Raw genomic sequence first — 27,907 nt, 5'->3', positions numbered from 1 at the left:
CAACTATACAACGAACCACAACTACCATCATCATCTACACCAACAGCATCTACCACCCACCACCACCACTAGTATTTTCACAAAAAATCACAAACATCCATGTCCATGGTGGGATTCGAACCCGAGCCTTTTGGCTGGAGAGCAGATATACTAACCACTCGGCCAACCAGGCCAGCAAAAGTTGTATGCAAAGGTTGAGGTGGACCAGATAAGTAAATTATTTTTATAAAAACTAGTGGCACATGTGTATGCATGAGTGTCAAAACTAGAGGGCAATTCTATAAACTTTTACAGAACTGCCTTCTACTTTGACATATTAGGATATAACAAATATTTTAAAAAGGCAAGCATGTGGATACATATTCATGTATGTATCCACAATCATCTGTACAGTTCATGCTACCCACTACTCATCGCAAGCTTCTCCAGCTTAGTGTAAGGAGTATAAGGATATTTTATTTATTTTTTGTATATAAAAACACCTCTATTGTAATAACATATTGTTAAAGCACCATACACACACACTCCTTTCGGATTTTTATGTTTAACAAAATTGAAATAATGGAATTTCTCTTTACAAATTGCTTTGAGACCACTCAAAAAGAGCTTGCAGGCCATCATCATCTGGCCTGTGGGTCTCTGGTTGCTCATGCATAGTTTAAACATACTTATTACTCCAGGAGATTCATTTTATTATATCTCAAAATGAGGATGTCAAGGTAGATTCTCTTCCCCTCCCTACTTTGCGGAGGAAGCAGAAGAAAGAGGTGAAGCAGGAATGAAACATTACATATCATGGACTGAGGATTTTCATAATAGACTAAGGACAAGAAGGAAGATAGAAGAAAAATACTGTTGTTAGCTGTATTTTTGTGTGCTATGCTCAACTTTTAATAAAATTTTTGTATTTAGAGCCAAACTCTTAAGAACATAAAATCCCAGTATTATTTCTAGATATTTACCTACCTGTCTTTGTATTTAAGATATTCTTCAGTATCACTGTCTTCACTCTCACTGGAATAATTCCCTGTTGTTGTTCTACTACCTCCATGCATCAAACCTTTGTTTGCTAATAATCCTGCAGCATTGCCATATCCAGTGTACTTGATAAGACGACCTACTAAAATTAGGAAGGAGAAAAAATCTATTGTAGTATTCTTAGACAAAGTAAAAAGGAGTGAAAATACTGAGGTTTGCAAATGCAAATTTGGTCTATGCAAGCTTTTGATTATCACAATAATACACTATGGGAATGAAACAGAATTTATTATTATTATTATTATTTGACACCTCCAGGGAGTCCAAAGACTCATCGAGGGAGAGTGTACCAACAGCATCGAACGATTGGTCCCCTTCCAACTACTAACCGCGCTCAAACTTACTTAACTGAGCCATTAGTAGCAGAGGCTCTACCAATCGACCAACCTTTGCCGGCTTCACTCTCACTGGAATAATTCCCTGTTGTTGTTCTACTACCTCCATGCATCAAACCTTTGTTTGCTAATAATCCTGCAGCATTGCCATATCCAGTGTACTTGATAAGACGACCTACTAAAATTAGGAGGGAGAAAAAATTTATTGTAGCATTCTTAGACAAAGTAAAAAGGAGTGAAAATATCTTCATAGAGTGAAAATAGTGAATTTACCTTCATGTTTTTACTAAGAAACGAAAGTTTATGCTGAATGAAAATTTTAGGCAGTTGTCGAATGCCTTTACAGCACACTCAAAATTATGTGAAAGTGCTCTTTGGTTCACAAACACTGGATTTAAATCATGATAGGATTCAATTTTGTAAGGATCTCAATTAAAATGGAAGTTGTCTGGTCAAAAGTGAAGGCAACAGGATTCTGATACTAGCATCTGGTTTTTGTCTTGCATATACATGCAGACTGGCCACAGAATGCATCAGTTAGACAAAAATACCCTTAATGGATATAAGAATAACTGCATCATGGTACAAAAAATGAAGACAAATAATGCCAATAAAACACCTTAATACCTGATAGATATTACAAGGGGATTTTCATAGACTAAGAAGAGGAACATAGTTATATACTGAGAGGCTGACTTCACTAAAAATTGTCCTTGATGTAAAATAAGATGCTAAGCAATTTTTGGCAACGGAGCATAACGCCCCCCACCTTTTTTTTTTTTTAAGAAGGCTTGAGAATTGAATTTACTAAGGTTTAAAAAGAAGAATAATATTAATTAACATACCAGTGCCTTGAGGATATACAGGGTGTTCGGGATAAATTTGACATATTTATAATTAATTATATTTTTCCGTAAGTTACATGTATTAACACACACTTCTCTTCATTTAAAAGTTTGGACCCTTCTTCATTCATATACAAGATGTCAGAAAGGATGAATAGCTGGAACCCACCTGAATCATGGAAGAGAATAACTTGTATCATGATGATTCGTGCCAGCCATCAAAATAAGGATATTACGACTGCTGCCTAATGCTCCCTGAATACAGTAAAAACAATCAGGCATGAACTAGAGACTTGCAATGGTGACTACGAGGATGTAGCAAGAAGAAAGATCCCTAGCAGACGATCTGATTGCGTTCGTACAGCAGAATTCCTCGCAAATCTGCAGGAACAGGTGTTGAAGAACCCTGGCATTGGAATTCGGGCTTTGTTCGTGGAGTTGCTAACTGTAGTCAAGCCCTGGATAACAAGGGTAGCCAATGGTAGGCCGTATGTATGGCAGCAGGATTCGGCCCCTTGCCACACCTCTGGGAAAAGTCAAAAATGGTTGTCTGAAAATTTCTACGACTTCACCAGTCCAAATGTTTGGCCTCCAAACTCCCCAGACCTTAACCCCATGGATTATTTTGTATGGGGCGCAGTTGAAAAAGACACCAATCGCACTTCCAGTAATACAAAAGCCCACTTAATGGATAAAATTAAAACAGTTTTTGCGGCCCTTCCCAGGGAGACTGTAGCATCAGCTTGTTCGAGGTTCCGAAGCAGAATTGAAGCTGTGATCGATGCTAATGGTGGTTATTTTGAGTAAATCTTGTTGATAGTATTGTAATTAACTCTGCCTGTAATGTTTTTTTGTCAATTCATTAAATTTAATAGATACAAAGAAGATTTTCTTTTTCCTTACGAAACTGTCAAATTTATCCCGAACACCCTGTAAATGCTGAAAACTTAACTAAAGACTTCATAAAATTAAATTTTTAAAATCCAAAGGATACAAAAATTCATCTTTTCCATTTTTAATTTTTTCATCATTGGTTTAAAATTCTTGGTTAATCTTCATGTACCATCCATGCCATCTCAGCTCTAATGAAGTCGTTAGGCAAGTTTTCAGCATTTATATCTTCAAGACATAGGTACGTTAATTAACTGAGTGTTGGTAAGGAGCTCTGGAAAAGATGAGTGCATTTTGAGTAATAATCAGCATTATTTCTTGAATTTTAGTGTTGTATTATTTATTTTTGAGAAAAAAGTGTGTCTGTGAGATTCATTAAATTGTTAGATTTATTAAACAGAACACAATGGCAGAACTCACAAGATCAACCAAGCAAGTATCAACCGGTGTGACTTGGCGAGCATAACATAAGGGGTGTTTGTGGAGAGAATGGACAGGAGATGAGAGAAGGCATGGATTTGTAGGAAGTGCAATATACTATAAGACCACGAGTCAATAAATGCAAAAGATTGAAAAGATAAAAAAAGATGGCATAAATGGAAGAAAAGGAAAGGAAATTAAAGTTAGTGAAACTGATGGAGTGAAATAATGCAAGAATGTAGAAGAGAGATTAACAGTGTTGAACAAAAGAATAGTAAAACTGATGTAAACAATGAAGAGTTGGTTGCAATGAGGGAGATAACTCTGTTATGTGGAGTGATGCATATAGGGTGAAGTGTGAGCTGGCATGAATGCAAAAATGTCTGGTGAGTGGATCATCTGATAACAGAAAGAAAGGTGAGATAAGAAAAATGACATAACCAAGTGTGAAAGAAAAATCAAGGAGTGAGTGTTGTAATTCACTCATAAAAGTTGTGATCGATAAGAGTTTGACAAAATCTTGCTTTCCTGGTGTGAAAATTAATGATGTTAGTGAGGCTATTTGAGCAAGGTGAAAGAAATGATCATAGCGGCTGGAATGAATGAATGACTTAAAAGGAAAAAAGTATGGAATGAGAGAGGATATAAAAGAATTACTTGAAGTAGCAAAAGAAAAGAGTGAGAGTTAAGATAGTGAGTCTGTTGCCAGACTCACTATCTTATGACAGTTGAGCTGAGGAGGGGGCTAAAATAGCAAATGACTATGCATAGGTTATGCAAGAGGAGTTAAGTGGAATGAGTTTGATCAGCGAAAGGACTTATTATTATTATTATTACTATTACTATTATTACGGGCAACTCCAGGGAGTCATTAGACTCATCGAGGGAGGCCCCAAATCATATTCATCACAACTATTTCACATTCATACAGTATCTATCATACCTCGCCTTAAACTCATTCACTGTCACAGCATCCACCACAGACTCAGGGAGAGCATTCCACTCATTCACTACTCTAAAAGTAAAGAACCCAGCTCTAACACCTTTACTAACCACACTTTTGCCCAGTTTCCATGGATGTCCCCTAGTCCTCCCACAACCAGCCCTGTTCTCAAAAATATCTTCTGAATTAATTTTATAGAAACCCTTCAGTAATTTGGATGTCTCAATCATATCTCCCCTCCTCCGCCTATCAACCAATTTTTGCAACCCACAAATCCTCAACCTGTTCTCATACGGTTCATTCCACAGACCTGCTATCATCTTGGTCACTCGCCTCTGGATCCTCTCCACCTCCTCCCCATCAAGAAGAAACCTAGGTGACCAAATCTGAGCACAGTAGTCTAGATGGGGTCTTATCAAGGCTCGATACAGAGGAACAATAACCTGCTTGTCTCTGCTTGTCAACGTATTCTTCAGCAACCAAGTGATTTGATGAGCTGATTTGGCCACTTTTGCAATGTGTCCCCTAAATTTCAATTCCTTATCTACCAACACTCCTAAATCTCGTGCCTCATCAATTTCCTGGAGCACGGTTCCACCAATGCAGTAAACTGCCGCCAATCTTTTCACCCCAAAATGCATAACCTTACATTTAGCCACATTAAACTGACATCCATTCTCCTTAGCCCAGACCTCCAATCTATCCAAATCATCCTGCAAAATTTTGACGTCATCTGCATTCACTATTGCCCTACCCAACTTCGCATCATCCGCAAACAAATGAACTGTTCCTCTCAGATCCTTTCCTATATCATTTATGAACAAATTAAACAGCAGTGGTCCAAGAACAGATCCTTGTGGCACACCACTAGTCACAGGCCGTCTTGTGGACTCTACTCCTGAGTAACCCACTCTCTGATATCTCTCCATCAACCACCCTCCTATTCATCTCACCAACTCTATATCCATCCACATATGCTGCAGTTTACTGATTAGAATTCCATGTGGTATCCTGTCAAAGGCCTTGGCAAGGTCCAGTAGAATCACCATAAACCCATTACCCTTATCCAGTTCAGCCGTCACTGTGTTATAATACGTGAGCAAGTTACTGAGGCATGACCTACCCTTCACAAAACCATGCTGTCCCCGATACAGTATCCCATTTTCTTCTATCCAATCTTGTATTTTCCTCTTGACTATTTTCTCTAAGACCTTGATAATGATTCCTGTTATGCTGATTGGCCGGTAATTTTCAACAGCAGCCTTGGAACCACCTTTGTGCAGTGGAACTATTTTACCCTCTTTCCACCCCCTTGGGACTGACCCAGTCCTGAGGCTCAAATTAAACAAAATGGTCAAGGGCACTGACAATTCTTTGGCCGCTTCACGTACGACACGAGCTGGTATACCATCCAATCCCACAGATGTATTGACATTGAGGTTCTGTAATAGACTAGTTACCTCTACTTCATTCATCACAATTCCAGTATAAGCTGTTGGTTCTTCCACTCCTGCAAAGTCTCCACCTGGATGATATACTCTTGCAAAGTGCTCGCTCAGTAATTCCACAATATCGACTGATTCAGTTACCTCCCTACCCTCAGCATTTTTTAAGATCATTCTACCATGAGCATTTTTCCTTTTACTTGCAACATATTGAAAAAACTGTTTGGGATTCTCTTTAGCCTGCGTGGCCAATTTCCTTTCGTAATCTGCTTTTGCTTTCTTTACCACCCTTGTTACCATCCTGGCCTGAGCTTTATACTGTTCCTGTGCCTGATGGTCACCCTTCTCCTTAAAATTCCTCCACAATTGTTTCTTTTTTTGCAGCTCAAGCTTAATAGTGTTATTCATCCATTTAACCCCTAATTGATTTATTATTCGGACTCTTGGTATACAGTCAACCATTGCCTCCTGCAAACAGTTCTTAACCACCTCCCATGCACTATCAACATCCAGCCCTTGCAGTTTTACATGCCATGGCATTGAGCCAAGCACACACACCTAAGCTTGTCATACTTACCAGCCCGGTAATTCCACATGTACCCTGTCTTAATTGTAAATTCGACTCCTTTAGCCACCTCCCAAGTCATGACTTTATGGTCACTCTCACCAATTGGTGGCAACATGGTCATGTTCATTACAGCCACATTCTCGGTTGCAATTACTAGGTCCAGCACTCTCTGCCCCCTGGTATTTTCCAATACATGTTGCCGTAGATAGTTGTCCCTTAATAACCGCATAAAATCCAATTCCTTCCTCCCATGTGCCCTCTCCTCTTTCCAGTCAATGTTACCATAATTGAAATCACCCATAATAATTACCCTCCTTCCACTCATTTCTTCTATTTGCTTATGCATAATATCCCCACCATCCACTCCATCACCCGGTCTATAGCAGCACCCAATTGTATATTTTGTTCTGCTGGATTGTATCTCACACCAAACAGCCTCAAATGCGCTTTTTTCCCCATCATGCAGTTCAACTTCTATACTCCTTGGCTGAAGATCATCAGCTATCATCAATAACACTCCTCCCCCCTTTTTATTCACCCTGTCACTCCTGAACACGCTATACCCGTCGCATTCAATCCCACTAGCTTTATCATCTTCTGTCAGCCATGTTTCACTAATACCGACAACCTCTGGCCTGGAAGTGCCAACCATGGCCAAAAACTCTTCCTTCTTGTTCCTAATACTCCTGGCATTAGTGTACATGAATCGCAGAAGCCCATTTGTCCCATCCTTACTGTGATGCCTTATACTAACTATCCCATTCTGATTTGTTGTCCGTTGTACTCGCTCGGGCATAATATACTCATTCATACACTTAACTGCCCCCCTAAAGTCAGCATATCTACTTCCCCACCTCTTAATAAATCTAGTTTCCCTGAGTCTGTACATCCACTTCCACATCATTCATCAACACTCTTTCAAGTCTCCGTACACCAACTCCATTCAAATGCAATCCATCCATCTTATATAAGTCCTTTCGCCCATCGAACTCATTCCACACATCCACAAATTCCACACCACTCTCCATGCATAACCCACGCATAAAGTCATCGGCAATTATGGCCCTCCTTCTAAACACTTCACTGTCATACTGCGGTAAGATACTCACCATCCTAACTCTCTCACTCTTCTCTTTTGCTACCTCAAACAACTCCCTCACATCCTCTATCATTTCCATTTTGTCCTGTTTCAAATCATTCGTTCCTGCCACGATTATCATCTCTTTCACCCTCTGTTTTTGCAGTCGAATAGATTCGCTGACGTCCTTTATGATCGCACCCGGCTGGTACGACTTCGTTAAATTCTCAATTATTACGCCTCTTGATAGCGAATCCCCATACAGCACTCGCTCCTTCATTTTATTGATGTTTGCAAACATTCTATTATTTGCCGTCGCAGACTTCCGCCGGTTATTTGTCGGTACGTTCAACACACATTTTTCCATACGCTCCAGTTGTCTTTTAGCTCTGTGTATGGCACCATTCAAACGGGCAATTTCGCTACTCGCATTTATCTCACCATTTTCGTTATCGATCAAATCATCCATTCTTTCTGTGTTTCTACCTTCAATTACATTTTCGGCGACGTTCTCACACCTATCTGGCACTACCACGCAATTCTCTAGCACACCGCCATTTTCTACATTCTGACTACCGTTCACGATATCGCTCTCGACACACGAAACACGCTTGAAGTCCTCGTTCTTTTTACACATATTAACTCCACTATCACTTTCTAACCAGACTCCCACCGCTCTTCGCAAGGCATACATCTCACAGACAGCACATTGCATAAATTCGTTTACATCAAAACTCTTAAACAAACATGGCGATCTGGCCGCCATTTTTTTCTTTATCGGTGCCATGTGTGCGCTATCTTTTCTTAAAAATAATAATTAAAATAACAGAAAACACGCAAAAATTGTACAGACACACCAAGAAGCAAAAAGCAAACAATACTACTTAAAATTCTAGTAAAATATCTAATGTTAACACAAAATAATACTAATCTTTTCAGGAGCTCTCGACAAGCCGACGATCTAATCAGTGCGACACCAAGCGGAATTGGTGTCGCACTGATACTGTCGCAACTTATACAAGAAGGATGGTTTGCATCTGAATATGAAGGAAACTAGCTTTTAAAGGGGGGGGGGATAAGCTGTTGAGATGATATGCAGACATCAGTAAGGCAGTTGAGTGTAAGAATGTGTATAATATGCTAAAGTTAGTACCACTAGTAACAAATCAGTAGTTGGTATAAAGCGTCAGGATAGCAGTGGGCATAAGGGACTTTGCACTTTATCTACACTAATGCCAGAAGCATTTGGAAAACAAGGAGGAATTTTTGGCATTGGTTATTGGCATTATAGTTAGTGGAATAGAATGTGAAGGGTATAGTGTTCAGGGAGGATAGAAAGAAAAGAATAGGGAGAGAAGTGTTAATGATGATAGCTGATGAACTGTAAACAAAGAAAGTGGAAGTTCAACTGCAAGCCAGTGAAAATAGCACATATGAGGCTATCTGATGTGAGACTGAGGCCAGCAGAACAAAATATACAGTGGATGCTGCTACAGACCACGGGATGGAAAAGATAGAGATACTATGCATTGGCAAATAGACTCAGTGAGTGGAGGAGTAATTATTTTGGGGGATTTCAACTATGGAAACATAGATTGGAAAGAGAAGAGGACACATGGGAAGAAACAAATGGATTTTATGAGGTTATTAAGGGATAATTATCTGAGACAGCAAGTAATGGAATATATTAGAGGTTCGAGAGTGCTCAATTGGTAGAGCCTCTGCTACTAATGGCTCAGTTAAGTAAGTTTGAGCGCGGTTAGTAGTTGGAAGGGGACCAATTGTTCGATGCTGTTGGCACACTCTCCCTCGATGAGTCTTTGGACTCCCTGGAGGTGTCAAATAATAATAATAATAATAATAATAATCTAGTGATTGCATTTATATGACCACACTGCCACCAATTGGTGAAAGTGATCATATGGTCTTGACCTGGGAGGTGGCCAAATGTGTGGAATTTTTAGTTAATATGGGGCATATGTGGAATTACAGGGCCAGTAAGTATGACAAGCTTAGGAGATTGCTTGGATCTGTGCCATGGCATGTAAAACTGCAAGGGTTGAATATAGATAGCACACGGGAAGTGGTAAAGGAGTGTTTGAGGGAGGTAATAGCAGATTGCATACCTAGAGTCAGGAGAGTAAACCAAGTGGGAGTTAAATGGATGAATATCATCAAGCTGGAGCTACAAAAAAAAAAAAAAAAAAAAAAAAAAACAATTGTGGAAAGAATTTAAGGAGAAAAATGACCTGCAGGCCAGAAGGGTAACTAGTGTGGTAAAGAAAGGCAAAAGCAGATTATGAAAGGGAGTTAGCAATGCAGGGTAAAGAAAACCCCTAAACAGTTCTTTTGATATGCTACAAGTAAAAGAAAGAATGTATATGACAGAATGATTTTAAGGAATGCCAATAGTAGGGAGGTAACTGAATCAGTAGAATTAATAAGTGAACACTTTGCAAGAGTATATCTTCCAGGTGGTGATATTGCAGGAATGAGAGAGCCAAAGGCTTATACTGGAACTAAGGTAAATGAAATGGAGGTGCATAGCATATTACAGAAATGGATGGTATACCAGCTTGAGTTTTACGTGAAGCGGTGAGGGAATTGTGAGAAACCCTGACCATATTGTTTAATCTAAGTCTCAGCTCTCGGTTAGTCTGTGGGGTGGAAAGAGGGGAAAATAGTTCCATTGCATAAAGGAGGCTCCAAGACTGATGTAGCAAATTACCAACTGATCAGCATATCAGGAGTCGTTGCATTGTCAAAGTTTTGGAGAAGTTGGTCAAGAGCAAAATACAGGAATGGATAGATGGAAGTGGGATACTGTATGGTGGGCAACATTGTTTTGTGAAGGGTAGATCATGCCTCCATAACTTGCTCACATTTTATAATACAGTGACAGCTGCACTGGATAAAGATAATGGGTTTACAGTAAGACTGCTGGATTTTATACCACATGGAATTCTAATCAGTAAACTGACAGTACATGGGGATGGATATAGGGTTGGTGAGATGGATAGGGAGGTGGTTGATGGAGAGATATCAGGGAGCAGTTTATTCAGGAGTAGAGTAAAAAAGAAGGCCTGTGACTAGTGGCGTGCCACAGGATTCTGTTCTTGGACAGCTACTGAATAAATTATAATAAATACTGTTTATTTTGTCATTAACAATGCAGGGAAGGAGCTGAGAAAACCTGTTCAGTTATTTGCGAATGATGCAAACTTGGGTAGAGCAATAGTTAATATAGATTATGTCAAAATTCTGCAGCATGATTTGGATAGATTGGCAGACTGGCAAAGAAGAATGGATGTCAGTTTAATGTAGCAAAGTGTACGTTAGCATTTTGGGGCGAAAACATTATCAGCTGTATACCACATTGGTGGAACTGTACTCCAGGAAATTGACGAAGCTAGAAACTTGGAAATGTTAGTGGATAGGGAGAAGTTTAGTGGGCACATAATGAAAGTGGCTAAAGTAGCTCATCAGATCACTTGGTTACTGAAGAACACTTTGACGAGCAGAGACAAGCAGGTTATTGTCTTATCTTATCGAGCCTTGATAAGAGATAATTACCTGAGACAGCAAGTAATGGAATATATTAGAGGTTCGAGAGTGCTCGATATAGTAATTGCATCTATTTGCACAAATATGACCATGTTGCCACCAACTGGAGTGATCATATGGTCTTGACATGGGAGGTGGCCAAATGTGTGGAATTTTCAGTTAAGATGGGGTGTATGTGGAATTACAGGGTTACATCTTGAATACTGCATGCATATCTATGCACCAGAGTTTCTTGGTGATGAGGAGGAGGTGAAGAGGACCAAGATGATAGGTCTATGGAATGAACCTTACAAGAGCAGGTTGAAGATTTGTGGGTTGCAGAAATTGGTAGATAGGTAGAAAAGGGGTGATATGACAGACATACAAATTACCGAGGGATATTTTATAAGATTAATTCAGAGGAAATTTTTTTAGAATAGGTATGTTGAACTAGAGGCCATCAATGGAAACTGAGTAAGAGTGCAGTTAGCAAGGGTGTTAGAACTTTTTTTTTTTTTGCTTGGAGAGTAGTGAATGAGTGGAATAGATTGCCACGACTGTGAATGACTTCAAAGCAAAGTATGATAGATACTGCGCAAATGTTGGATAGCTTGTGACAATAATCTAAAGTATTAATATATTGTCCTTGATATTTTTCTATGACAGATGTAGACTATTGGGACACTATAATAACAAAATAGTGCTATTATAATGACCTAAGGAAAAATCTCAAATGAGTTCTCACAGTAGTAATGCTAATTTCAGTCTAATATTAAATGAAATACTCAAAAATTAACTACGGCAAACTATATTTAGAAGAAAACATTGATTAAGCCAAAGAGGCATGTGGTGAGGTTGTATGCAAGGATAGAAAAATCAGAACTCCATGGTGGACAAAGAAAGTTAAAGAGGCAGTGAAGGAAAAGAAGAAAGCATTTCAAAAGTTCCTGACACATACGAGGGAGTTCTGAAAAGTTCTCAGCCTCAACCATAGATGGCAACACTATCGGCAAGATTTTTTTTTTTTAAAGTTGGTACATCTGTCATAAGCATACATGTGAAATTGCAAGTCATTCTATTAAGTAGTTTGTTTTATACAGCTGTCTGAAGCAAAAGTGTTGTCTGTATCCCTTGAAATGGATAAAATTGAGTATCATGCGATTATAAAATTCTTTGTAAAAGAAGGTTTAACGGCAAAAGAAATTCCTTCGAAGTTAATAAAAGTTTATGGGCACTCTTCTCTTTCATTTTCGACAATTAAGAAATGGACTGCCGAGTTTAAACATGGCCATACCAACCTTGAAGATGATCCATGTGAAGGATGTCCAAAAATTGTAACAACACCAGAAATCATTCGTCAAGTGCACGATATGGTGTTGGATGACCGGTGAGTCAAAGGACATGAAATTGCTGAGAGGATAGGCATTTCAAAAGAATGTGTGGGATATATTTTGCACGAAGAATTGCAAATGAAAAAGCTTTGCACAAGATGGGTGCCACGCTTGCTCACAGCAGATCAAAAGCGCACTTGCATGAAAATCTCTGAACAGTACTTGGAGAGTTTTAACAAGAAAAAAACTGGTTTTGTACATCGATTTATTACTATGGATGAGACCATTACACACCAGAATTCAAACAGCAGTCAAAACAGTGGAGAGAAGCTGATTGTTCAGCACCAAAGAAAACAAAGTCAGTTCCATCAGGGAAAGTTCAGCATCAGTGTTTTGGGATGCTAAAGACATTTTGTTTATTAATTATCTTGAAAAGGGTAAAACCATAGAATATTATTCCAATCTTTTAACCAGACTAGATGAAAAAATTAATGAGAAAATACCGGGTTTTTAGAAAAAAAAAAAATCATTTTTCATCAGGATAATGCACCTGCCCGCAAAGGTGTTTTGGGCAATGGAAAAATTAAGGGATTTGCACTATGAATTGTTGGAACATCCACCCTATTTCCCAGTTTTGGCTCCCTCTATCTCTTCCCAAAACTAAAACTCTTCTTCGCTGGTCAGTGTTTTGCTTTGAATCAGCAGGTAACTGCAGCTGTAGAGGGATATTTTGCAGATGTTACTGAGAACCACTACAGGGACGGGATAATGGTGCTGGAGCATCACTGGGATAAATGTATTAGTCTTAAGGGACATTATGTTGAAAAATAAAAATAATTTTGAAATTATAAATTCATTTTTTTATTGTTAGGCCGAGAAGTTTTCAGACCACCCTCGTAAGTCAGCTTGTGCTCTTAGAGAATACAAAGACAAATGTAAGAAAACTAACCACTGTGTAAAACTAGCTAAACAAAAGTCATGAGAAGACAACATAGAAAATAAATATCAAAAAGGTTGGAAAATATTCTAGAAGCTGTTGAAAAAGCTCAGAAATGGAGGAAAGAGTGCAAATGTAAAAGGAATTAGAGATGATAAAGTCGACATGAAAACTGGTGAAAAAAATATATCCTTGATGTATAGAGTAATTACTTTGAAAAACCTCTAAATGAAACAAGCAGTGATGAGAGCACAGTGGTAAAAAAACACTGACCAGGCATGCAATTAGGAATACATATCCATACTTCAAGTATGGAAAAACCATCAAAAGCCTAAAATGTGGAAAGGCAGATGGAGTAGATGATATTCAACCACAAATGCTCAGGTATGGAGGTATAAAAGTCTTACAATGGCTGCACTGCATAGTTCAGATGGCCTAAACAGAAGGACGACTTCCAGATGATTGGAGTAAGCTCTCATAGTACCCATATATAAAAAGGGAAATAAAACTGAATGTGAGAATTACAGAGGTGTTTCCCTACTGAGTGTTCCTGGCAAGATCTATGCAAGTATACTTGAGAAACGGTTGAGAAGAATTGTGGAAGAAAAGCATGGTGAAGAACAAGCTGGATTCAGGCCAAACAGAGGCTGTCAGGATCAGATCTTCACTTTACGACAAATAGTCGAGAAAGCATGGGAATATAACAAAGATCTGTATTTAAATTTTGTAGATCTGAGAAAAGCATATGACTAGGTGCCAAGAGAGAAGCTATTCAAAACTCTACACTTGTATGGTATCAATGGAGCATCATATCAAGCAATACTTAGTCTTTATTTGAGTTGTAAGTCAGCAGTTAGAATTGAAGCAAGTACAGGAAGATGATTTTATGTTAAATCTGGTGTCAGAAAGGATGTACATTATCCCCTCTGTTATTTGTTATCTATATGGATCACATTATGAAGGAAAGTGGTATTAAACCTGATATCAAAATTGGTAGATGTTAATCTCAGCTCTTTACTTTATGCAGATGATATTATACTTCTAAATAAATCCAGTAGAAGTCTGCAAGATTCCCTGACTAAATTGAATAACTGTTGTAATAGACTTGGTATGAAGGTATAAAAACAACTATACCTTGTTTCCGATAACTTGTTTTCTCTAGTTCACTCAGCTGTGACCTAGGCTGATTTTTAAGAGCAGCAGCAAATTCTAAAAACAGTCTTTCTCTTCTAAATTTACTATGATGGTCTTTTTCCAATTCATTCCGTGAACTGTATCTAAAGCATGGTCTGAAAGGCCAGGTTAACCATAGTCATGACTACAGATGTATATTTTATGTTCTTCCAGTCTATCCATAGTAGACCAACTTGCAGAAACAAGGAACTATATATATATATATTTTATAAAAATAGATTTACTGACTTAAACCGAGATAACTTATGAGGTATTTAATGAGAATAATACAACTAGTTTCAGCTTATAACAGCCTTCATCAGGTATTCATTAAAGGAAGAGAATAGTAAAAAACATTGAAGTATCTAAAAAACTGGGAATTACAGGTAAAAATTGCAACACATTATTGAAACAAAAACATTGTATTTTTTCAAGTTGTTCTAACTGGTGTGCTATTGTTTATTACGTGTGTGCGTGCAGGCTCTCGTGAATGCCAATACTGAATAACTGCAGCATGGCTATCTGGGATGTTATAACTTAAATTGCTGTTTAAGTGTTCAGGATGATTTCCCTGGATTCTACAATTTTTCTTTCGAACTCATCACCACAGCAAAAAATATTTTCTGATTTATCCCAGCAAACAGAGTGACTTTGGAGATCATCATTAGGATTGTTTGAAAAAAGAACGTGACTGGATAACACAGTTGCACGTGATCTTTTATAGGAGATGTCTCTCTTATGCTCCTCTATACGTTGTTCAATAGATTTGTTGGTTTGTCCAAAATAAGGGATATTGTAATCGTACCATAATTCATATACACCTGGATATTTTAAGTTGTGATGAATAAGTTTTGGATAGCTGATAAGAGAACGGATTTTTGGAAGTGTGGTGAAGAACGTCCTGATGTTGTTATCCAGTCATGTTCTTTTTTCAAACAATCCTAATGATGATCTCCAAAGTCATTCCGTTTGCTGGGATAAATCAGAAAATATTTTTCGCTGTGGTGATAAGTTCAAAAGAAAACTTGTAGAATCCAGGGAAATCATCCTGAATCCTGAACACTTAAACAGCAATTTAAGTTATAACATCTCAGATAGCCATACTGCAGTTATTCAATATTGGCATTCACGAGAGCCTTCACGCACACACGCAATAAACAATAGCGCATCAGTTAGAACAACTTGAAAAAATACAACGTTTTAGTTTGAATTATGTGTTGCAATTTTTACCTGTAATTCCCAGTTTTTTAGATACTTCAATGTTTTTTACTATTCTCTTCCTTTAACGAATACCTGATGAAGGCTGTTATAAGCCGAAACTAGGTGTATTATTCTCATTAAATACCTTATAAGTTATCTTGGTTTAAGTCATTAAATCTATTTTTTATAAAATGTATCACAACAACCGAGTAGAAGATCAAGAATACACACACACACACACACACACACACACACACACACACACACACACACACACACACACACACACACACACACACACACACGGAGGAAGTGTCTTTAGTGAAGCAGGGTAGCTAGTTTTAAGTGGAGCTCGAAAGTGATGCAAAGATCACATTTCTTTGAGATTCTGGATAATTTTTCTGATGTGCCTCAGACATAGGGGATGGTGATAGCATTACTAAAATATTTCTGAAGAGAAGGCCATGGACTGAGGGAAGGACTGATTAAAATTTTTTTTTTTTTTTTATATTGTGGAAGCTATAAGCCATTAGATAGAAAAGTGTGGTGAAAGTGTCACCCCTCTTCCTCCTATCCACTAGACTCTGCAAAATTGCATCATCTCAACCTTTCTTCATATTCAACATTCCAGAGATCAGAAACTATTTTAGTCATTGCCTCTGGATCCTTTGCAACACCTCCTCATCCTTTTGAAAACCAGGTGACTAAATCTGTGAACAGTGATCTGTATGTGGCCTAATCAGAGCCTCATACAATGGAACCAGAATCTCCTTACTTCTACAAGTTAGTGTCCTCTGCATCACTCCCAGAATTCATTGCATTGTCCTCACAATTTTGGTTATTTGTCATCTAAATTTCAGCTCGTTATGCACCATCAGCCAAATATGTCTTATTTCCAACACATCAACAATATATCCACCACCAAGAGTGTGGATATATTGTTGTTATATTCTACATCCCATCTTTGTTTTCCAAGTTTTAAAACCTAACATTTTGCAACATTGAACTGTCTTCCTCACTCCCATACCCATTCAGTTAGTATATTCAAGTCTTCTTGTAAGACCACAGCATCTGCTCTACTCCTCATAGTTCATTCCAATTTTGCAACATCTGGAAAAAACTGAATAAACCCCAAATCAAAACTTTCCTTCATTAACATACAGATTAAACAGCAATTGTCATAAAACAGACTAGTGATGCACAGCACTAGTGACTTTCCTCTTCTGGGATATTACCCCCCCCCCCTTACACAACTTATTAATACCATCAGAAAACCAATCTCTAATTCAATGCTCTAGTCTAATATCCCATCTGCTCTAGTTTGACTATCAGCTCATCAAGCATTAATAACCAAAAGCCTTCGTAAATTCCAAGTACATTACTGTGTATCCATATCCTACATTCAATGCTGCTGTCACCTTATTACATGACCTCAATTTAAAAAATCCACTCTGTCCATCAAAGATAATATCGTTGTTGTCAACCCAATTCTGAATCCCGATTCTCACTAATCTTTCCAACACTTTAACAACAACATCTGACACACAGATTGGTCTATAATTTGATGCTTGAATTCTGTCACCTCCTTTATTAAGTGTTACAATCTTGCTTTCCTTTCACTCCTTTAGAACTTGACCCAATGTATCATATTAAATAAATATGTCAAATTAATATTAAGTTTGCTTAATAGGTGTATGGGGAATATACTTCTTCCTCACTCACAGTCAATCTTTCCTCCTCCTGCAGATGAACTGCTCATTAAATATCTCAACTATATCCTCTGCAGCAGTTGTCCTTATACCATTTTCTCTTATCAATGTCATCCTGCCATGATCGTTCTTATTTTTGCTGGCTACATATCGAAAGAACTCAGTGGGATTCTTTTTGCTTCATTAGCTAACTGCTGCTCATACTGAACTTTTGCTACCCTTACCAAGTCACCCCTCCTTGCATGTTCTTTGTATTCCTCATGGAATTTAATACTACCACTCCTCTTATGTTGTCTCCATGATGTCTTTTTTCTCTGTAATACATGTATTACAGAGAAAAAAGACTCTTTATTCATCCATTTCATGCCTATCTTATTTAGTCTTCTAACCTCTGGAATGCATTTAGATACTGCTTTTACTAGACAGTTCTTGAATATCATCCAAGCAGCCCTGATCTCCTTTCCACCCAACTCCTCACTTCTCATTCAATGCTATAGCTGTAAGTTGTCTCCTGAGCTTCTCATAATCACCATGGTAACCACCCCAGTGATCACTTCATGGTCACTCTCACCGACTGGAGGGAGATCTGACACCTTATTTATAATATCCTCTGATGAGATGATTAAATCCAAGACCCTGGATCCTCGTGTGCCTCTGTTACATACTTTCTGAGGTAGTTGTCCCTCAAAAACTCAAGAAACTCATTTTCTTTACTTTCAATTGCTATCTTGTCATCCCAAACTATATTGCCATAATTAAAATAACCCATAATGATCACCCTTTTCCCATAAACTTAGTCATTTGCTTATACATTTCCTGGTCACTAACCTCCACATTACCAAGTCTATAGCAATATCTAACAATGTATTTCATTCTGTTCACCTCTATTTCATACCATACTGCCTTAAAACCACTACCACTATTTCCCCCTTGCATCTCTACCTTGTATGAATATAATTCTTTTTCTATCATTAATAGCACTCCATCTCCCTTTTTACCCTTTCTATTTTCACAAAATGGTGTGTTCATTAAAACTAGGAACCTGGAATGTCAGAACCCTGTATGAAGCAGGTAAGCTAAGAAATACTATCCAAGAAATGAAAAGACTTGAAATTGGGATTTTAGGAATGGTGAAGTTAGGTGGCTAGGATCAGGCAAAACTCAAGTTAATGATATGACAATGTATCAGTCTGGAAGTAGTGAAAACAACAATCAAAACAGAGTTGGAATAATATTAAACAAAGATGTCAATAAGTCACTGTTGAGATTCATCCCCCACTCAGATAGGATGATGTTATTAAAACTGAAAGGTCAACCACTAGATGTTAATCTTATAGGTCTATGCCCCTACTGCTAACAAGAGTGATACAGAGATTGAAGAATTTTATGATCAATTAAAAGAACTAATGAAAAACACAAAAAAGCATGGGTGAAGAGAACCAATGAAATGGGTGATTTCATTGCTAAAGTTGGGAAAGGTAGAAGTGGAGATGTAGTTACCGAACATGAACTGGGAACAAGAAATGAGAGTGGTGACCGTCTTATTCAATTCTGCCAGGAAGAGAAGCTAATAATCACAAACACGTGGTTTAAGCTACCATCCCAAAGGCTGTATACTTGGCGATCACCACAGGATAATAATGGGAATATAGTCAGAAACCAAATTGATTACTTGCTAATTAATCAACGATCTCGAAATTCTATAAAGAGTACAAAAACCTATCCTAGTGCAGATATTACTTCTAATCATAACCTACTGGTGGCAGAGTTAAAACTGAAAGATATACTTAAGAAACATCAACAAAAAAGGTTTGTTTTAGGAAAATTAAAAAACACAGAGATAAGAAACAAATTGAGTCAAGATCTGAATCACTTATCAAGAATGATAACATCATGAAGTTGATGAATCATGGGACAAATTAAAATCTGTCTTCAAAGAGAAATGTACCAATACCTTGTGTCCTAATAGAGTAGTAAAAAAGAAAGATTGGATAACTGATGAAATTTTTTCTCTCATGGATCAATGCAGATCATATAAAAATCCTAGTCCAACAAAATATAAAGAGGTTCAGAAAATTATTAAATGCAAGATCAAAGAAGCAAAAGAAATATGGATGAATGAAAAATGTAAAGAAATAGAAATTCTACAGGAAAAGTATGACAATTTTAATCTACGCAAAAAGCTGAGAGAGACCACAGGTATATTTAAGAAAAAAAATAATTCTGTATCCTTCGAAACAAAAAGGGAGAAATAATATCCCAAAAGGATGACAAAATACACAAATGGGTAAAATATATAGAACCTTTACTGATAACAGACAGAACCCAGAAAATACTTATGTACATATGGAAGGTCCATGCATTCTAAGATCAGAGGTAGAATGTGCACTAAACTCAGCTAAAAATGGTAAAGCTTAGGCCCAAAATAGAATACCAGTAGAAATAGTAAAGTTATTAGAAGATGACAACATTAATATATTAGTAAAGCTATTTAATAATTAGTTATTAAATAGCTCTATATTTAGTTTGTTAATGTGTGGAATGGTTTGTGTGGATTGAATGGAATGGTAATGTGTTTAAAATATTTAGTTTGTTAATGTGTGGATTGAGGGACGAAGTGAGCTGTATGGAAGCGATGGACTGCATTTGAGTGGTTATGGTGCGAGTCGCTTGGAGAGACTGCTGCTGGAAAGTGGAGAAGTGAATAGAGAGAATGAATCAGATCGAGAGGGGAGTGATATGGAAGAGCAGGAGAGTAAGACAGGAGAGATTGAAGGAGTGGAAATGAATGTGGAAGTGAGTGGTATGAGTATAGAAAATGAGAGAATGGGTGTGCAAGAGGAGCAGGGAAACAGGGAGGCTCAGGGTGGACAGGGATACACAGCGTGAGAAAGGTGGATGCTCCAAGAGGAGGTGAGAGCATGTGTAGGCAGGAAAGTAATGGGATGATCAGGGATAAAAAGGAAACAGATGGAATTGCAAAGGATTCTAAAATGAAGAAGCAGAATGGGAAATGACCCCAGTCCAGCATGGAGAGATCACATCGAGTGAGTTGTATCAGTGGAACTAGCTGTAGATCCAGAAATGAGTTGTTGTGTTTGTATACCAATGCTTGAAGTATAAGAAACAAGGCTGATGAAATGGTTGCACTAATTGCATCTGTGCACCCAGAGATTGTCGGAATAAGTGAGACATGGTTAGATGAGGATGACATCCTGACAGGAATAGAGATGGAAAGGTATGATGTGTTTCGTGAGGATAGAAAGGGTAAAAAGGGAGGGGGAGTGCTCCATACAAGGTAGAGATGCAAGAGGGAAATGGGGCCAGTGGTTTTGAGGCAGTATGTTGTGAGATAGAGGTAAATAGAATCAAATACTTGGTGGGATGTTATAGACCTGGTAATGTGGATGGTGGTGATAGTGAAATGTATAGTCAAATAAGCCAAGCAAATAAGAAAAGGGTGATCATTATGGGTGATTTTAATTATGGCAATATAGACTGGAATGAAGAGATAGCAACTGGAAGTAAAGAAAATGAGTTTCTTGAGTTGTTGAGGGATAACTACCTCAGACAGTATGTAACAGAGGGCACAAGAGGATTAAGGGTCTTGGATTTGGTCATCTCATCGGAGGATGTAATTATCAATGAGGTATCAAATCATCCACCAATTGGTGAAAGTGACAATGAGGTGATTACTTGGGTGGTTGCCAGCAGTGCAAGGACCCCTGTGAAAAAAGGGTATATGTGGAACTACAAGGGGGGTGATTATGAAGAGCTCAGGAGACAGCTTGCAGGTGTAGCATGGAATGAGGAGTTAGCTGGAAAAGAGATCAATGCAGCTTGGGGGATTTTCAAAAAATATTTAGTGGATGCAATGTCTGAATGTATACCACGGGTGAGAAGGTTAAATAAGGTAGGTGTGAGATGGATGAATAAAGAGATTAAGCATGCAATACAGAGAAAAAGGGCATTGTGGAGGCAGCATAAGAGAAGTGGAAGTAACCAATTTCATGAGGTCTACAAAGACCAGGCAAGGAGGGTGACTTGGTTGGTGAGAGTGGCTAAAGAGAGGTATGCACAGCAGTTAGCTAATGAAGCTAAAAAGAATCCTAGGTAGTTCTTTTGATATGTAGCCAGCAAAAGAAAGAATGATTATGGAAGGATGACATTGATTGGAGGAAATGGTATAAAGATAGCTGTTGCAGAATGTGTGGTGGAGTTACTTAATGAGCAGTTCATAAAGATCTTTCAATCTTGTGAATGTGACTTCATGGAGAGATTAAGAGCAGTTGATGATGGGGAGGAGAGACTGACTGTAAGTGAGCAAGAGGTGTTTGGGGAGTTGAGTAAACTAGATGTAAATAAGGCTGTGGGACTTGATAATATATCACCGCATATTCTGAAGGAATGTGCCAGAGAGTTGACACCTGCCTTGACATATTTTTTTAATACGAGTCTTGCACTTGGTCAAGTCCCTAAAGAGTGGAAGGAGGGCAAGATTGTGCCACTTCATAAAGGAGGTGATCGAACTCAAGCATCAAACTATAGGCCTATCTGTGTGTCAGGTGTTGTGGTTAAGTTGTTGGAGAAGCTTGTGAGAACTAGGATCCAGAGTTGGGTTGACAACAATGGTATAATCTTTGATGGACAGCATGGATTTGCTAAAGGGAGGTCGTGTTTTAGTAATCTACTTACTTATTACAATAAAGTGGCTGCTTCCTTGGACAGAGGAGAAGGATACACAGTAATATACTTGGATTTCTCAAAAGCTTTTGATAGAGTACCTCGTGATAAGTTGACAGTCAAACTAGAGCAGATAGGGTTGGATATTAGATTAGTGCATTGGATTGGAGACTGGCTATCTGATAGGTATCAACAAGTTGTGTATGGGGGTGCAATATCCAGGAAAAGGAAAGTCACTAGTGGAGTGCCTCAGGGATCTGTTTTAGGGCCATTACTATTTAACTTGTATATTAATGATATTGGCGAAGATTTGGATGGAGATATTCAGTTGTTTGCAGATGATGCAAAGTTGGGACGAACCATAAAGAGTAGTGAAGATGTTGTGGCCTTGCAAGAAGACTTGAATAAATTGAGTGATTGGGCAAGCAAATGGGGATGTGAGTTCAATGTTGCAAAATGTAAGGTTTTAAAATTTGGAAAACAAAGATGGGATGCAGAATTTATGCTTGGTGAGAATATATTGTTGGAAGTAGAGGAAATAAGAGATCTGGGAGTGATAGTGGATAAGGATCTAAAATTTAGGGGACACATCGCCAAAATTGTGAAGACAACACAAAGACTTCTGGGAATGATGAGGAGGACACTGACGTGTAGAAGTAGGGAGATTCTTGTTCCATTGTATAAGGCTTTGATTAGGCCACACATGGACTATTGTGCCCAGATTTGGTCACCTGGTTTTCAGAAAGATGAAGAGATGTTGGAAAGGGTCCAAAGGTGACTGACTAAGGTAGTTTCTGACGTCTGGAATGTCGAGTATGAGGAAAGATTGAAAAGATGTAATTTGCGCTGTCTAGTGGAGAGAAGGAAGAGGGGAGATATGATAGAGACCTACAAGTTGGTAAGGGGTTGTTATAGGATCAATGGTGGAGAAGTTCTACAGAGAATAGTGGGAGATCAGGGGAGAACCAGAGGTCATCCCTAGAAACTGTATAAATAGGGTGTGAGTAGGGGAGTGAGAGGCAGGTTTTTTTCGTGCAGAGTTGTGAATGATTGGAATGCCTTCCCTGAGAGTGTGGTGTCTGCAAGGAGTTTGAATGTGTTTAAGACCCGGTATGATGAGATGTGTGTGAGATAAAAGGACCTCCTAGATGAGTCTTTGACTCCATGAGGTCTTGTTTAATAATAATAATAAGATCTACAATACAGGCATAATACCTCAAGACAGGTTACAGTCGACCTTCATTATGCTACCTAAAAAAGCAAATGTGAAAACTTGTACTGACTATAGAATGATCAGCCTAATGAGTCACGTTCTCAAAATGTTTCTGAAAATAATACAAAAAAGAACATACAGAAAATGTAAAGACACCATCAGTGATACCCAATTCGGCTTTAGAAATGGTTTGGGAACAAGAAACAGAAAGAACAGAAAAGAGGCTCTTTTCTGTTCTCAGATCTTATTCCGAAAATGTATCGACCAAAGCAAGGATATATTCATTTGCTTAATCGACTTCGAGAAAGCATTTGACGAAGTCCAACATGCTAAAATGATTGCACTATTAAAAAGAATTGGATTACATGGTAAAGACATCAGGATCATTGAAAACTTATATTGTAACCAAAAAGCATCTGTTCAAGTTGATGACATTATTACAGACTCCATTAACATCAAATGAGGAGTAAGGCAAGAATGTGTGCTGTCACCTCTTTTTTTTAACATATGCTCAGAAGCCATATTTCAAAAAGTCTTGAAAGGAAGGGATTAATGTAAATAGTGAAATCATCAGTAACATCCAATATGCTGATGACACAGCTCTCCTGGCTGACAATATTCAGAATCTTCAAAATCTTCTGGAACTAGTGAATGCAGAGAGTGAAAAAAAAATGGGATTAAAAATAAATATCACCAAAACTAAATTCATGGTCATAAGCAAGAAACCAATTCTTAATTCAGTACTTTCTTTAAATGGAAAACAAACAGAAAGAGTGGCAAAGTTTAAATATCTCGGATGCTGGTTAAATGAAGATTGCAATCCAGAAATGGAAATAAAAGTTAGAATTGAAATGGCAAGAAAAAATTTTATTTTGATTAAATCACCACTGTGTAACCGCAGTTTAAATTTAGAGCTTAAAGTAAGCATGGTTAAATGCTATGTATGGTGCAGAAATTTGGACCTTGAAGACAACATCAATAAAAAGACTTTGAGATGCGGTTATACAGGCGAATGTTAAAAATCCCATGGACAACAAAAACGCCCAATCAGGAAGTACTGGAACAAATGGGGAAATCACGTGAACTTATAGATACCATAAAAAGAAGGAAAACTGCATATCTTGGTCACCTACTTCATAATGAAAAATATAAGATACTTCAAATTGATTATAAAAGGGAAAATAAATGGAAGAAGAGGACAAGGAAGATGAAGAAAATCTTGGATGGCAGACATCAGACAGTGGACTGGCATGAACTCTGAGAGATTGCTCAGATTGGCTGAGAATCACTCAAAATTTGACAAGGTGGTCGCCGACCTCCGATAGGAGATGCCACTCAAAGAAGAACTTCACAAAATACATCATACTGTTTCATCTCTATTCTTGTCATGATGTCATCCTCATCCAAATGTCTCACTTATTCCAACAATTTTTGAGTAGACAAAATCAATGCAACCATTTCATTTCCCTTGATTCTGATACTTCTAGCATTGATCTCATTTCTGGAACCATAACAGGTTTAGCTGATACCATTTATTAGATGCAACTTCTTCATACTTGTCTCAAGCCATTTCTTTTTCTCTTTACTCATCCTAGAACTCTCTTCAAATCCATTTATTATTATTATTATTATTTTTTTTTTTTTTACATCTCAAGTCATTCCCTCTCCTTTTTGTCTACACACATTTACAACCCTATTTTCCACACACACACACACACACACACATATATATATATATATATATATATATATGGAAAACAGTGATTTCTGCAGAGAAATGGAAAGTTCATTTACAGTGTCCGGAACACAATGACTGGGAAAAAAAATCATGCTATCATCTGCAGTCATTAAAGCTATTCTTCTATGGTTGTGTTAATTATCAAACTTCTCATATGGATTTTCAAAAGGGTGCATAGGATACTGAGATAGTACTATACATTCTGGCTACTGAATTAAAAACCTTTATGCAGATATAAATATCTGCATAAAGATTGGTCACGTGTCATGACATGTTCTAGGCAACTATTTAAGAATGCCATTAGTCAGTAATCATCAATAGTGTTGATCATAATGGGAAAAACAAAGGATCTTTTGAAGTTTGATAAAGGGCTTATTGTAGGCACTTGTCTGGCAGGAGATGATTTTGAAAACAACAGAGATGACTGATTTCTCAACTGGTGAGTTATCCTGGGTGTTTAATCAGCAGAAATATAATCTAGATTGCTTGTCTAAGAGGTATAACTGTGGTCACAAGATAGTCCATCAGGAACAAGATCGCTGGACACACAGAACTTCCTGTGTGCAGCAACTGACTGAAGCATTTAATGAAGGCTGTTCCTGACTTATATCTCACTGAACTATTTGGAGGGAATTGAAGAGGATCAGTATTGACAATCACATGACTATACAGAAACCAGTGATATCTGTGAAGAACAGGAAAGCTCGTCTACAGTGTCAGGAACACCATGACTGCATGACTGGAAAAAAAGTCATGTGATCAGAAGAGTCATGGGTACGAGGGTGGTCTGAAAAGTTCTTGGCTTAACAAATTTCAAAATTATTTTAATTTTTAAACATAATCTCCCTTAAGACTAATACATTTATTCCAGCGATGCTCCAGCACCATTATCCCGTCCCTGCAGTGGTTCTCAGTAAGATCTGCAAAATACCTCTCTACAGCTGCAATCACCTCTTGATTCGAAGAAAAACACTGACAAGCGAGAAAGAGTTTTAGTTTTGGAAGAGATAGAAGTCAGATGGAGCCAAATCTTGGGAAGAGGGTGGATGTCCCAAAAATCCGTAGTGCAGATCCCTTAATTTTCCCATTGCCAAAACACCTTTGTGGGCAGGTGCATTGTAATGATGAAAGATGATTTTTTTTCTTCTGCAAACCGAGTCTTTTCTCACAAATTTTTTTGTCTAGCCAGGTTAAAAGATCAGAATAATATTCTCCAGTTATTGTTTTACCCTTTTCAAGATAATTATTAAACAAAATGCCTTTAGCATCCCAAAACACGAATGCCATGATTTTTCTTCTGATGGAACTGACTATCTTCTTTGGTGCTGAACAACCAGCACCAAATTATGCTATTCACACAGCCCAAAATTACTTACCTTTTTCCAAAATCAATACTTCAAGATCTCATATAGTCTTAAATTTTCCATATATATCCATAACATTAATAAAGCTATAAAACATATCTTCAAATATTCCAGTTATAAAATGTCTTCACAACAGCAACAAACTACAAAACTTAAAACACAAAACCATAATAGCTGATGAAGAAGTTGAAAGTTTATTTTTCACTTGGTTAGAATATAATAAATTTAGTTTAATCCATTATCCAAGTGTGAGTAAACAAAGTTTGCGTCTGAAAGTATCTTCAGGACTGAGGTAAGGTGGTACAACACCAGGACAACTCCTTGCAAAGGTGGAGCAAGAAAACATCACTTCTATCTCAGTATCCTTTGCAAGGAGTTGCCCTGGTGTTGTATCACCTTACCTCAGTCCTGAAGATACTTTCAGGTGCAAACTTTGTTTGCTCACACTTGGATAATGGATTAAACTAAATTTATTATATTCTAACCAAGTGAAAAATAAACTTTCAACATCTTTCTCTAAATCCAGAATAATTTATTAAAAAGGTGGCACACCATTTGGCAACTCCTATAGGTAGAGATGACCTTGCTAATGCTTCTGGCTGGTCTCTCCAGTTGGGCCTGGCTCCTACTGAAGAGACCTCAATAGAGGTCGAAACTAGTCTGGGTAGTGACCCATCCCTTAATGCATAACATTAGACATATCTGCAAGGAGATGTGTTTTGCATTAAGGGGAGATACTGAGATAGGAGTAATGTTAGCTTGCTCCACCTTTGCAAGGAGTTGCCATGGTGTTTTACCACCTTACCTCAGTCCTGAAGATACTTTCAGGTGCAAACTTTGTTTGCTCACACTTAGATAATGGTTTAACACTTTCATTGCCAAGCTGAAAATTGGAATTTCGTGTGGTAGCCAAATTTTTTAAAAGTTTTTATTTAGTTAGCGACATCCACATGATAACGCATGTTATTGTTCATTGCCGGGCTGAAAATTGGAATTTCGTGTGGTGGCCAATTTTTTTTTATTTAGTTAGCGGCGTCCACGTATTATAATAAATTTAGTTTAACACATGAACGTGTTAAACTAAATTTATTATAATAGCTGAGACTGACATATTATGATATCATGCTATTTACTAGTTTAAATGTCAATTGGAATGCAATAGCTGTCACAATGGATCTACTATTGTTCCTAAGGTCACAATGAAACATAATTGAGATTGCAATATTCCCAAACCAGATTACTTATACTCCACCTAAGAAAAACACACAAAAACATGAAATGATATTTCCATACTGAATATCATTTCATGTAATACTCTTGAAATTGAGAAAATCATCATTATTGATTTTCAAGAAAATGAAAACAAGTTACCGTATATGTCGGCATATAGGATGACCAGCGTATAAGACGACCCCCGATTTCTTCTTTCTTGTATTAATGCAACGTTAGATAT

At 37.7% G+C, this 27,907-nt stretch overlaps 1 protein-coding gene across 1 annotated transcript in view; it reads right to left on the bottom strand.

Annotated features, from left to right (window-relative positions):
* ric8a (ric8 guanine nucleotide exchange factor A) overlaps window positions 1-27,907 on the bottom strand; it is a 340,114-nt gene that overhangs the window by 44,653 nt on the left and 267,554 nt on the right. The window contains exon 13 of the mRNA XM_090393889.1: window positions 967-1,120. Within this exon, the coding sequence (XP_090250015.1) occupies window positions 967-1,120 (154 nt within the window). The remainder of the gene's footprint in view (window positions 1-966; window positions 1,121-27,907) is intronic.

This window comes from Typopeltis vanoorti, chromosome 6 (genome assembly GCF_054136105.1).
Source record: "Typopeltis vanoorti isolate ZY-2024b chromosome 6, IOZ_Tvanoo_1.0, whole genome shotgun sequence".
Taxonomy (NCBI): Eukaryota; Metazoa; Arthropoda; class Arachnida; order Uropygi; family Thelyphonidae; genus Typopeltis; species Typopeltis vanoorti.
The sequence above is the reverse complement of the archived record's forward strand: the minus strand, read 5'-3'. Positions and strand labels throughout refer to the sequence as shown.